General features: G+C 39.3%; 1 protein-coding gene across 1 annotated transcript in view; it reads left to right on the top strand.

The window, feature by feature from the left end:
- The window catches only part of CUBN (cubilin), a 331095-nt gene that overhangs the window by 194971 nt on the left and 125480 nt on the right, over window positions 1-10644 (top strand). Inside the window, 3 exon segments of the mRNA XM_017869190.1 lie at window positions 569-701; window positions 8514-8719; window positions 9601-9785. Coding sequence (XP_017724679.1) covers window positions 569-701; window positions 8514-8719; window positions 9601-9785 — 524 coding nt within the window.

Raw genomic sequence — 10644 nt, 5'->3', positions numbered from 1 at the left:
GCCACCGCGCCTGGCCCTTTTTGGCTTGTTAAGGTAGCCCCGACCTGGGGAGGAGAGGAACGGGGAGCCGCCCAGGACTGGGTTTCTTAGCCTGTTAGCCGGGAGAGTGCTGCTGGTCACTGCCATCTTCCTTGTTATTAGCAGTTAAAAGCTACAGAACACCTAGAAGATGGTGTGTGCATTTCGGTGCTCTACTGAGAGGGAAAAGCAAGCATGCTGCCTTGGGTTCTAGGCCAGGGTTGAATAGAATCCTGGTCACAAAAGTCAAGTGGCTGTAGGATAGTAAACAAGTCTTTTATTCTTCAAAGTTACCGTTCACAGGTAGAAAAGGCTTTGAGAAAAGACATTGCAGAAATTCCTTCTAATCCACCACACTGCTTGGCCCTTGGTCTTCAGTTTGCAGAATCATTCCCTCCTTATTTTATATGACATGAATGTTTTAAAATGCGAGATGGACATATTGTCTATTCTTTTACATTGATATGGCTCTAGCGTTCTGTCTCCTTTATTTTATAGTGTCTGATGCAGTCTTTGCTGTGATACTCACTTTATTTCTGTTTTCTTCCAGCTTGTGGTGGAACGTTCTATGTGGGTGAAGGCATCTTCAACAGCCCTGGCTACCCAGACGTTTATCCCCCTAAAGTGGAATGTGTGTGGAACATAGTCAGTTCCCCTGGCAACCGACTCCAGCTGTCTTTTATGTAAATCCTTTTTATGGTGTATTGTTTCAGTGCTAATGAATCTGTAGGAAAGAAGTCCTGGTGCTAATAGGATAGGCAACTTAACAGTGTACATGAAATTTAGGAAGTATTTTTCCAAATTTCCTCTATTTCAGTCATAATTTGAGTTATAAATAGCATGAAGATTCTGTCAACCATGGTTCTTGAGTCCTGTCTAACATTCCCAAAAGAACATTCTTGAGTCCTTGGTGAATGAATCTGTGGCCCATTCACGTTCAGAGTACAGGAATCTTATCTTTTTTTTGGAATTAGACACATTTAGGTCCTTCCAGAGAATCACTAGTATTGTTTATTCCAGCAGAGCCCTCCCATCTCAATTAATCATTCTTTACGCTTATATCTTATCCCCACCTCAATCCACCTTTCCTTCTATTTCTATCAGAAGAATGGTTTTGGGGCCAGTGCGGTCACTCATGCCTGTAATCTCAGCACTTTGGGAGGCTGAGGCAGGCAGATCACTTGAGGTCAAGAGTTCGAGACCAGCCTGGCCAACATGGCAAAACCCCGCCTCTACTAAAAATACAAAAATTAGCCGGGAGTGGTGGTAGGCACCTGTAATCCCAGCTGCTTGGGAGGCTGAGGTGGGAGAACCCCCTGAACTTGGGAGGTGGAGGTTGCAGTGAGCCGAGACTGAGCCACTGCACTCCAGCCTGGGCAACAGAGTGAGACTCCATCTTGGAAAAAAAAGAAAAAAGAATGGTTTTGGAAGTTTTTTGACTTCCAAACTTAAACTTACTTAAACTTTAAACTTAATTTTTTAGAGCACTTTCATATTCCTCATTGCACTATAACACTTTTTGAACAGGGACTATAAATATGGAATTAGTAGTAGGATCCTATAACATTCTGAGTGGTCTTAGATTAAATTAGACAGCAACAATAATATCTCTTAGAGTAGATGTAAAAAGCACACATTTTAATCAACTAATAGAGAGGTATATGTGACATGTCACGTGATAATGGATGCTTATTGTACGTTGAGAGACAAGATCTTGGAATTTAAATTGCCATTTTGAATTAGAAGTTATTTACCAGTCTATGTTACATATTACTAGGCTGTGGTTGGGATTGCTAATTCTGTTTTGAAGAGAATATAAGTAACTTATTGTTGAGAGAGGAGGATTGTTTTGAGGACCCTGGCCTGTTTATTTAAAAGTCTTACTTTTCTTCCAAGACTTGCTAATCTGTGCATCTGGAACTGATTAAAAATATGGGACAACCATCCTATTTGTGGACCAAGTTCAAACATCTCAAGTTGCTTTTTTTAAATCCATCAGTCAGACAGAGCCTCTTCAGGGTACAAGTGGCCTTGTGTTAAGACAAAGACACCCTCTGCATGCCGAAAGGCAATGCAAGTTTAAGCTGCCTCACAGGGAGGAGGTTTTGGTTTGTCTTTTTTTTTTTTTGGAGACACAGTCTGGCTTTGTTGCCCAGGCTGGAGTACAGTGAAATGATCTCAGCTCACTGTAACCTCTGCCTCCCGGGTTTAAGCTATTCTCCTGCCTCAGCCTCCTGAGTAGCTGGGATTACAGGCACATGCCACCATGCCAAGCTAGTTTTTATATTTTTAGTAGTGATGGGACTTCACTATGTTGGCCAGGCTGGTCTCGAACTCCTGACCTCAAGTAATTCACCCACCTTGGCCTCCCAAAGTGCTGGGATTGCAGGCGTGAGCCACCGCACCTGGCCTGGTTTGTCTTCGTCTTCACTAACAGCACAGAATTCTGGATGGGAAGAATCTATATACTTTATAATGTTTACCAGACATATATTTATTCCTTTACTCAACAGATATTTATTAAGCTCCTAATATGTGCTAGGCATGTAGTTGGCTCATGCTACTCTCCTATGAGGTGCTTTCTATATATTGATCAATAAAACATCATCATTGTCCTTAGAATAAAATTCAAAGCCCTTCACACAGCTTTAGAAGGCTTATCAGAATTGCCACATAAAATGATTTTTTTTGGTCTTTTCCTCTGTGTCTCTACCACATTCACGTTGTTGACCGCTCTCATTCAGCAGTTGCCAGGAACTGAGCTAGGTGTTCAAGACAGATAAGGTTTCGGGTCTTGACAAATTACTCATAAACCAACATTAAGAAGCTGTTTAATTAAATTCATTTTATTTCTGTGGGATAATAATAACAAGTTTCTATAAACAAATTTATAATAATTTCAAATTTCTAGAACTGTGAAGATAAAGAAGATGTCAAATTTAAAATGCATACCACACAGCTGGTGCTTAGCAAATGTTCAGTGACTTAATTCTCTCAATCTTTACCATTTCTGAAGCATCTTCTGTGATGGTTCACAAATAAATCCAAATGGGCAGCACTAGGCTCTCCTTCCAGAGGGTAGGAGATTACACACACAGAAAGCAAGTTTCATCTATTTTAGTGCTTAATAGACATTACATTTTAATTGCCATATAGAAAATCATAATGGCTCAGCTATTTCCTTTCTTGCCTGTAAGAAGTTAATTTTGATTACTCTGAGTTACTAGCTTGAGTTTTATTTTTAAAATGGATTTTTTAGACTGCAAGATGCCTCTTTTTTTGCAGTTGATTAATGAGAAGTCAAGGCCTGTGAGTTATTTCTTCCCTGGTCTAAATTCTATCCAGATGGGTGCTTGGAAACATTACCCTGGGGTGTGTGAGAGCATATGAGAAGCATATGTATCACATCAAGTTCTAAAACATGGGGCTGGGATTGTGGTGAAACTGAGCAGGGAAGAGGACTGGAGAAATTATGGTTGAATCTGCAACAAAAAGGAACAGGGAGAAAAAAACCTAAAAAGGAGTTTTTTTGTAAAACATATATTTAACTATTTATTACCCATAATATGACTAACAATGTGAAATATGCTAAAATTGTTTTCTTCTGCTTCTCAGAACGCAGAAAGGGAAGAAAGGGAGATCATTTTCCTCAGAAGGTAAATTACATGCAGCTGCCTCTAAAATCTTTCTATTCAAAGTGCAGTGCAATCTTTCTGACCAGTTAGTCCACCCCTGTGGTTTGGTAGGCAGGGAATTGACAGAAATTGTATTTTATGCTTGCAGAGTGCTTTTAGAAAGTGATTGGTCTCGGTTCAAGAATCAAAATGAGATAATAAGAAACAGTGATTGTACTATTTTTGTTCCACATCCTACATTTACTAACAGATCTAAGCCAAAGGGTAGAATTGCTTATAAAATGTAGCAGCCTAAAGCAAAGACTTCCAAGAATAATCAAGCTTTTTTAAAGTTTAATTTAATCCTTATAGGTATTTCCCTACCACCATGTCCAGTGGAATGTCTTTTCTGCCATCTAGCACTGGATTACACTAGTCAAGTACATAGAAAAGACCTTCACTTCGTAATCTTCTGGAGCATTGGACAGAATGCTAATGTGCATGTTGATCACCTAGGATCTTGCTGAAATTCACTTTCTCACTGAGTTGGTTGGTGGGGCCAGATTCCTTGTTTCAAACAAGCTCTCCGGTGATGCTGATGTTGCTGGACTATGCACTGCACTTTGAATAGAAAGATTTTAGAGGCAACTGCATATAATTTACTTTCTGAGGAAAATGATCTCCCTTTCTTCCCTTTCTGCGTTCTGAGAAGCAGAAGAAAACAATTTTAGCATATTTCACATTGTTGATCAATTATGGGTAATAAAATTGAGCCTGAATGTATGCACCAAACTTGGCAGTCATCCCAAAGATGGATTTAGACCAATTCCTTGCAAAAAAAAAAAAAAAAAAAAAAAAGATTGAAGATACAAATATTGTGTTATAAAGCATCAGATTGTCAAAGGAGACAGATGTGTGGTTTGCTTTGCCTAATGTGGATATATCCTGATTTCAATGATCAATTATAGCTTGCTGTAAAAGTTCCATCCAGAGTAGTCCAGATGGTCTATACTGTAGTGACCCACCTTGGTGGGATTGTGAGAGCCACCAGCTTACCACCAGGCTTACTGATTTGGTTAGAGACCTACCAATGCTAGTATCTGGCTTGAGAGGAGGGTAGAGCAGAGCTGACCAGTTACTTCACCCCTGTGGTCTGGTAGGCAGGGAATGACCAGAGATGTACCTGGTATATTGACTAGTGGTAGGGCTTGAGGTGGCCAGAGCCTTCAGGCTGGTTATCTCTAACCATTCTCCTCCATTAGCTGAGATAGAGCCCCAGGGGAGCACTATACTTAGCATAAAGTAAAATCTTGCAATGGATAATGTTGAGCATTAATGGAAAGATACACATGACAGAGAAGTACATTTTCCCTTTCCTTTCCTTTCCCTTCCCCTTCCCTTCCCTTCCCTTCCCTTCCCTTCCCTTCCTTTCCTTTTACCTTCCCTTCCTTTCCTTTCCTTTTCCCTTCCCTTCCTTTCCCCTTCCCTTCCCTTCCTTTACCCTTCCCTTCCCTTTCCTTCCCTTCCTTTCCTTTCAGCTTCCCTTCCCTTCCCTTCCTCTCGTTTCCTTTCGTTTCCTTTCCTTTCTCCTTCCCTTCCTTTCCCTTCCCCTTCCCTTCCTTTCCCCTTCCCTTCCCTTCCTTTACCCTTCCCTTCCCTTCCTTTCCCTTCCCCTTCCCTTCCTTTCCCTTCCCCTTCCCCTTCCCTTCCTTTCCCTTTCCCTTCCCCTTCACCTTCCCCTTCCCTTCCTTTCCCTTCCCTTCCCTTTCCTTCCCTTCCCTTCCCTTCCCTTCCCTTCCCTTCCCTTCCTTTCCCTTCCCCTTCCCTTCCCTTCCCTTCCCTTCCCTTCCCTTCCTTTCCTTTTCCCTTCCCTTCCTTTCCTTTCAGCTTCCCTTCCCTTCCCTTCCTCTCGTTTCCTTTCGTTTCCTTTCCTTTCTCCTTCCCTTCCTTTCCCTTCCCCTTCCCTTCCCTTCCCTTCCCTTCCCTTCCCTTCCCTTTCCTTTTTCCTTTCCCCTTTCCCCTCTCCTGTTTGAGTTCATGCTTTCATTTATTTGGGGTATAAACCTAGAATTGACATTGCTGGTTCATATGATAATACTATGTTTAACTTTTTGAGGAACCACCAAACTTTTCTATAGGGATACACTATTTTACATTCCCATTAGTAATGCATAAGAGTTCTAATTTCTCCATATCCTCATCAACACTTCTTATTTTCCATTTTTAAATAATAGTCTTCCTAGTGGGTTTGCAGTGTTATCTCATTGTGGTTTTGATTTGCATTTCTCTAATGACTAATAATGTGGAAAATCTTTTCATGTTTTTATTGACCATTTATAAATCTTCTTTGGAGAAATGCCTATTCAGTTTCTTTGCCATTTTAATTGAGTTATTTGTTTTTTAATTTTCGAGTTGCAGGAGTTATTTTATATTCAGGATACTAACTTGGTCATGAGTTTTTATTTTCTTTGGGTAGATATTTAGGGGTGGAATTTCTGGGCATTAATTGGATGTGCATTTAATTTTATAAGAAACTCCCAAATAATTATCCAAAGTGGCTATATCACTATGCAGTCCCACCAGGAATATATAAGACTTCAGTTGCTCTGCATGCTTGTCAACAATTGATCTTGTCAGTCTTTTAATTTTAGCCCTTATGATGGGTGTGGAATGATATCTGACTGTGGTATTTAAGTTGCGTTGCTGTGATGAGTAATCATATAGAGTACTTTTCACATTCTCGGTAGCCATTTTCTTGTCTTCTTTTATGAATATCTGTTCAAGCCCTTTGTCTGCTTTTAATTTGGTTGTTTGTTTTTTCATTATCTGTAGGAATTCCTTTTATATTTCAACTATGAGTCCCTTGCTAGATAAATGCTTTGCAATTATCTCCCATTTCCCCACCCCGGTCTGTAACTTGCCTTTTCATTTTTTTAAATATATATATATTTTTCTAGAGAGGATCTCACTGTGTCGCATAGGCTGGAGTGAAGTGGCACGATCACCCCTCACTTCAGCCTCTATCTCCCAGGCTTAAGCAATCTTCCTGCCTCAGCCTCCCAAGTAGCTGCGATTATAGGCACAGGCCACCACATAGCTACATTTTATTTTTTGTAGAGAGGGGGTCTCACTGTGTTGCTCAGGCTAGTCTCAAACTCCTGGGCTCAAGTGATCCTGTCACCTCAGCCTCCCAAAGTGCTGAGATTTTGGTTGCGAGCCACCACGTGCAGCCTATTTATTTTCTTATTCATGTCTTTAATGAAATGTTTATGAATTCAAATTTATTAATTTTTTATCTTATAGTTAGTGCTTTTTGCATTCTGTGTAAGAAATGTTTGCCCATCCCAAGGTCACAAAGATTTTTCTCCATGTTTTCTTCTAGGATATTTATGTTTCTAGCCTTTATATTTACATCCTTAGGAAATATTAGATTAGTTTCTGGTTATGAAGATAGGCAGAAATAGAGGTTCTTTTTTCCCTCTCTTTCTGTAAGGATATCCGTTATTGCAGCACCATTTGTTAAAATGACTTTTCCCCTTGATTTGTCTTGGCACCGTGGATTGAATTGGATTGACTATGCATTTGTGGGCCCCTTCTGGAAATTCTTTCCTATTCCGTTCATCCATTTGTCTACTCTTTCACCAATACCACTTTATCTTGAGTAGCTCATGTTTTTAAGCAGTAAGGCCAAGTTTTGAAAGTATTCACGTAGCACCTACATGTTCCCAACTCTTTATATATGTTCCCTATGAACATCATATGAGGTAGGTACTATTTCCTATCTTCAAATCCCCATCACATCACAGTTGCAGAGTATAAGACAAGTTGAATAGGTCACATTCAAGCACTAGCCTGTGTTGTTACAAATCCCATAATTTTGCTGCCTCTCCAGAAATTAAGTACATCCGCCTTTGCAGGGCATTTAAGTGCCACCTAAATGATCCCATCATATTGCCCCAGTTACATGTTTTAATGGTTTCTGTTTTTATTATTTACTTTCAGCCAACTCACACCTTGTCTTAATGGTTTCTTAGAGGTACTCAGTGTTTTAAACAAATCAGTTATCTCTTGCAGGTTCTGAATATGTACGGCCCTTCTCTGCACATGTGCCTTGGTGGCATGATTCTTTGCACACCATCTATACTCCTTATATCCAGCTAACATGTATATTTCCATCTCAAAAAATCTTCCCAACAAGCTATTGCAGAGCCCCACAATCAGATGTGATGCCTCTGCTTTGCAAGTCTTAAACACCACTTTATAGCTCTGATGGCACTCACGCTATTCTGCCTTATATATATATATTTTTTTTCTATATTCTTGCCTGGTTTTGCCCACTAGGAATAAAACTCCTTGCTGGAAGTATATTCATTATCTTTGTAGCTATTGAATATGCATTTCAACAAATCCGAGTGAAAGAAATATTTTGAGACAGCTACATACTTTTGTGATCAAAGTTAAATAAAGTTTAAAAAAGTGAACAGGTGGCCGGGCGCGGTGGCTCAAGCCTGTAATCCCAGCACTTTGGGAGGCCGAGACGGGCGGATCACAGTCAGGAGGATCGAGACCAATCCTTGGCTAACACGGTGGAAACCTCGTCTCTACTAAAAATAAAACAAAAAAAAACTAGCCGGCGGAGGGTGGCGGGCCTTGTAGTCCCGCTACTCGGGAGGCTGAGGCAGGAGAATGGCGTGAACCCGGGAGGCGAGCTTGCAGTGAGCTGAGATCTGGCCACTGCGCTCAAGTCCGGGCGACCGAGCAGACTCCGCTCAAAAAAAAAAAAAAAAAAAAGTGAACAGGTTAACCTAGCATGTGATCCAGGAGAATCCCAAAGTCTATTCTCTCAATTTAATCCCTATAAATATTTTTTCCCCAAATCAGATCTTTCCAGTTGGAAGACTCTCAGGACTGCAGCAGAGATTTTGTGGAGATCCGTGAAGGAAATGCCACGGGTCACTTGGTGGGACGATACTGTGGAAACTCTTTCCCTCTCAATTATTCTTCCATCACTGGACATACCCTGTGGGTCAGATTTATCTCGGATGGTTCTGGCAGCGGCACGGGCTTCCAGGCCACATTTATGAAGAGTAAGTTGTTTCTATTTTAGAGATAGCTTACAAAATACGTCTTACAAAGTACAAATAATGATTTTCTCAGTAATACATTAAGCAAGAACAATCCTAAACTCTCCACTATTTTCCTACATTGTCTTTGTGAATTACCTTATAACATATTAGAAAAACTAAATTATATGTGAATGGCTCAATAAGGGCAAGGGAGAGCACTCTCAAAGGTTCTATTGTTCTTTTTTAAGCTCTAATTTCTACCTAATGTTTAATTAGTTTTTTCATGATATTGTGGTAAAGTCTTGTAATATATTATAGTTTGGGTTTGGTATATTTATATCAAGTTTGTTTCATTTGATTTCATAAACTCTATATTCTTCACATTTAAGACATTTAGTATTACTTTGGGATTGGCTTAAGTGCTCAAATATAACAATAGGGTATTCTTTTAATAGTATAAGATGTTAAATATTTTTATTCTGTAGCTCAATTTTCCATTATTGGCTATTTCATATGTGATTTCAAACTATCAGTTTTCTTGTAAATTTTTTAAATGTTCCATTCTTTTGAAAACAAAGTAAAATAGATAAACCATAATTAGAGAGTGGGGCTGCTTACCCCACCTTCCCATGTCCCCAAGTTCCCTAGGGTTCTGGGAACCCCTTTTCAGTTGGAAAGTTGTGGCTTCTTTTCACACCATGCAACGTTTTAAGGACCTTTACTTAGGAAGTAATAGATAGCCCAGAAACCAAAAAGGAAGCAGTATTTCTCTCAATAGTCAGAAAAGAAATCACAGTCGATTAAAAGTCCATCCTTTTCAACACCCTTTGCTTTTGTTTTTTTCATTTGATTAAAGAGCAATTCTAAGTGGGTCTGATTTACTGCTCTGTCTTCCCTCCTAGTATTTGGCAATGATAATATTGTGGGAACTCATGGGAAAGTCGCCTCTCCTTTCTGGCCTGAAAACTACCCACATAACTCCAATTACCAATGGACAGTAAATGTGAATGCATCTCACGTTGTCCATGGCCGAATCTTGGAGATGGACATAGAAGAAATACAAAGCTGCTATTATGACAAATTAAGGGTGAGTTTCCACATGCGATCAATGTTCATAAATATTGATGAATTGCTGTTGGTAAAAATACATCCAAGGTAACATCTATTCAAGCATTTGCAAATCATGTGGGATAGTCTGCTCTAAATCATGATTAGAGCAGACTGCCTCTAGATTACATGGACAAAGGCAGTTTCAGTATTTTATTGATTATTTTCCATTTCATATCTAAGGGGTTTTTTAGGATTATTATTATTTTCCTATTGAGCTTTCTCTAAGAATGCATGTGTATCCTAAATAAGTATTTATTCTGTCTTCTTCCCACTGTCCTCTTTGTTTTTATGTTTGAATATTAAAAGTTTTAAGGATCATACAAAAATAAATATAAATGGGAAAATCATGGTGATCATTGCTATCCAGACACTGGCTACTGTGTGAATTCCAGAAACACAATCAGATTCTTACAGGCTATGACCCCACCTTATTCATCTTGGATGCTTGGTCATGAATCCAACCCAGTACCTGCTGGATATCCAATGTGTATGGGAATGGCTATTACATAATTTGTTTGGTAGAGGATTTTATAATAACTGTTAATATGAATTTGTCCTGAGCTATTTAAAAATTATCACAAAATATACCTCAAAATAGGTCATTTGAGATTTTAAAACCAAAAGCAGGAGATTTATTAAGTGCTTTGAACATGTGAGCCCTGCAAGTTTTGGTTATTTTGTTGTCATGAATTCTTGTTTCCTTCTGTGGAAATATGGACTCCTTTAGGGTACCTGTTCACTTTCTCTCATTAAAGCTTTTCTCTTCTTGTTATTTTCCCTTCTTTCTTCCTAATTCCTCCCTTTAAAGCCCCAAAGCACATTTATTAAGTGCTGTT

This window comes from Rhinopithecus bieti, unplaced genomic scaffold (assembly GCF_001698545.2).
Source record: "Rhinopithecus bieti isolate Rb0 unplaced genomic scaffold, ASM169854v2 scaffold_3043, whole genome shotgun sequence".
Classification (NCBI taxonomy): domain Eukaryota; kingdom Metazoa; phylum Chordata; class Mammalia; order Primates; family Cercopithecidae; genus Rhinopithecus; species Rhinopithecus bieti.
The sequence above is the reverse complement of the archived record's forward strand: the minus strand, read 5'-3'. Positions and strand labels throughout refer to the sequence as shown.